We start from the raw sequence: 1793 nt of genomic DNA, 5'->3' as shown, positions 1-1793 counted from the left end.
GCCCGCGGCTGGTTGCAGGGTGGGAGGACGGCAGGACGGCCGCAGGAGGGCATCGACGTGGTACAGCTCAGCCTTTAGGAGAGCTGGGCCAGGGCCAAATTTCAGAGCAGCAGGATTTAAGGAAGAACAGACACGGAAAAAAAAAAAAAAAAATTAGTATCGTTTTTATCTCGGGAACTAATTCTGGGTGATTTTAGTGTAGCATCCACCTGCAAGGACTGGCCGTTCCCACGCCCTGCGGGGAGAGCTCTGCCACGTACCCGAGGTTTGCATCGGCCCCTGCTGCTCTTGCTGAGGATTTAGCTCTGGAGGAGAGACAGCAACAGAAAGGGGGAAAAAGAAAAAAAAAAAAATGAGGCCAAATGATGCAATTGGGGTAAAGCACCCTCCCGATGGAAAAGCAAACCCCTGCATCCTACTTCAAGTCGTTTCCCCCCAAACCAGCTCATCCTTCCCAGGGGGTCCCAACCTCCACCCCACGTGCCAGGAGCTGCGTGAAGGCGAGGGATAAGGCAGCCTTTGCTTTAAATGTTTGCAGAGACGAACACAGGAGGCAGGGAAGAGCAAATCAATGCTGGTCTCAGACTTGTTTTTACAAGGCTTGATTTTTCGGGAAGGAATGGGGGAGGATGCAAGACCTCGACAGATATTTGACCTCCGCTGTGGTCCCCTTGGAGCTTAAGGGGGTTTCGCGGCCAGGTTCTCCCTTGGCTGAAATCTCTCTGGTGGGGATGAAAAACATCCCGGCAGGGACAGGGAGCAGCATAACACTCTTGCCCCCTGTTGTTCAGAAAACAGGTAGAAATAGCAATGAGAATGCATGTTCCTCAAGTAACATGGTGCCCAGGAACAGGTACCAGCCCTGGCTGGATGCTCTGAAGGTAAATCCCCTCCAGCCACAGGGTAAGGTAGCGAAACCAAAGCAAGGGGTGCCAGTTCCTCCATACGGCTCTTGCTCAGAGCACGGGAAGAGATCTTTTTCCAAGCAGTTGCAATAGGGTTTTAGAAAATCAAACACATTTCTCCTTTCTGCATTTGTTTTTGGGTGGTTTCTTTTGTTTTCCTCCTGCTTCTTTTCCAAAAATGACTTGAAAGTTTTTTTTTATTTTTCTCCAACTCTCCCTCCCCCTCCTTTTAAACCCTGCTGTTGTTTTACCTTGGAAATAACCAGCACATCCACCCTGATCTCCCCGGGTTTGATGATGGACATGTGGCCCTGATCTTTAATGTGAGTTCCAACACAGGGATCGGAGGGGCGGGCACCGCATCCGTAACACCCCCAGCTCTCACCCCTGGTGCTTGGTAGGGTTCAGTAGCTTTTAACAGGACTAAAGCCTACTAAAGCCCAGCTTTAAAGACCCCTTCCCCTTGCTGCCCAGGGAGGGGGTGCCTTGCCGCGGCGGGGAGAAAGCACTGCCCGAGCATCCATCCGGGGGTTGTACCAGCAACCCCATGGGGGGGGAAAACAGCCCTGCGAGAGAGGAGCGGTGCCTCCTCCGCTTTCGAGCATCCTGCCATCCCTGCCCGCATCCCCCCCGCCGCGTGCAACCCAGGGGACCCCCCAGCAGCGCCTTCGCAGCCCCCCTGCTAGCGCCAAGCCCTGCGGTTTCACTTCTCCATCCCTTTCCTTCTCCATGGATTCCCTCCCACGCCTGTCTCCTGACATTTATTAGGAGCACTGTAATAAATCAAGATGTAAATCCAGGCGGATTTTAACAGGGGTGCCTCTTAAGAGCCCTGCGCTCCCCAAAAAAGGGCTGACCGAGGACTGCAGCTCCCCGGTGAATCCCTCC

General features: G+C 53.5%; 1 protein-coding gene across 1 annotated transcript in view; it reads left to right on the top strand.

Annotated features, from left to right (window-relative positions):
- Positions 1-1793, top strand: part of PODXL (podocalyxin-like) — a 14519-nt gene that overhangs the window by 11610 nt on the left and 1116 nt on the right. Inside the window, exon 7 of the mRNA XM_009582082.1 lies at positions 1172-1228. Coding sequence (XP_009580377.1) covers positions 1172-1228 — 57 coding nt within the window. The remainder of the gene's footprint in view (positions 1-1171; positions 1229-1793) is intronic.

This window comes from Fulmarus glacialis, unplaced genomic scaffold (genome assembly GCF_000690835.1).
Source record: "Fulmarus glacialis isolate BGI_N327 unplaced genomic scaffold, ASM69083v1 scaffold5290, whole genome shotgun sequence".
NCBI classification, from domain to species: domain Eukaryota; kingdom Metazoa; phylum Chordata; class Aves; order Procellariiformes; family Procellariidae; genus Fulmarus; species Fulmarus glacialis.
The sequence above is the reverse complement of the archived record's forward strand: the minus strand, read 5'-3'. Positions and strand labels throughout refer to the sequence as shown.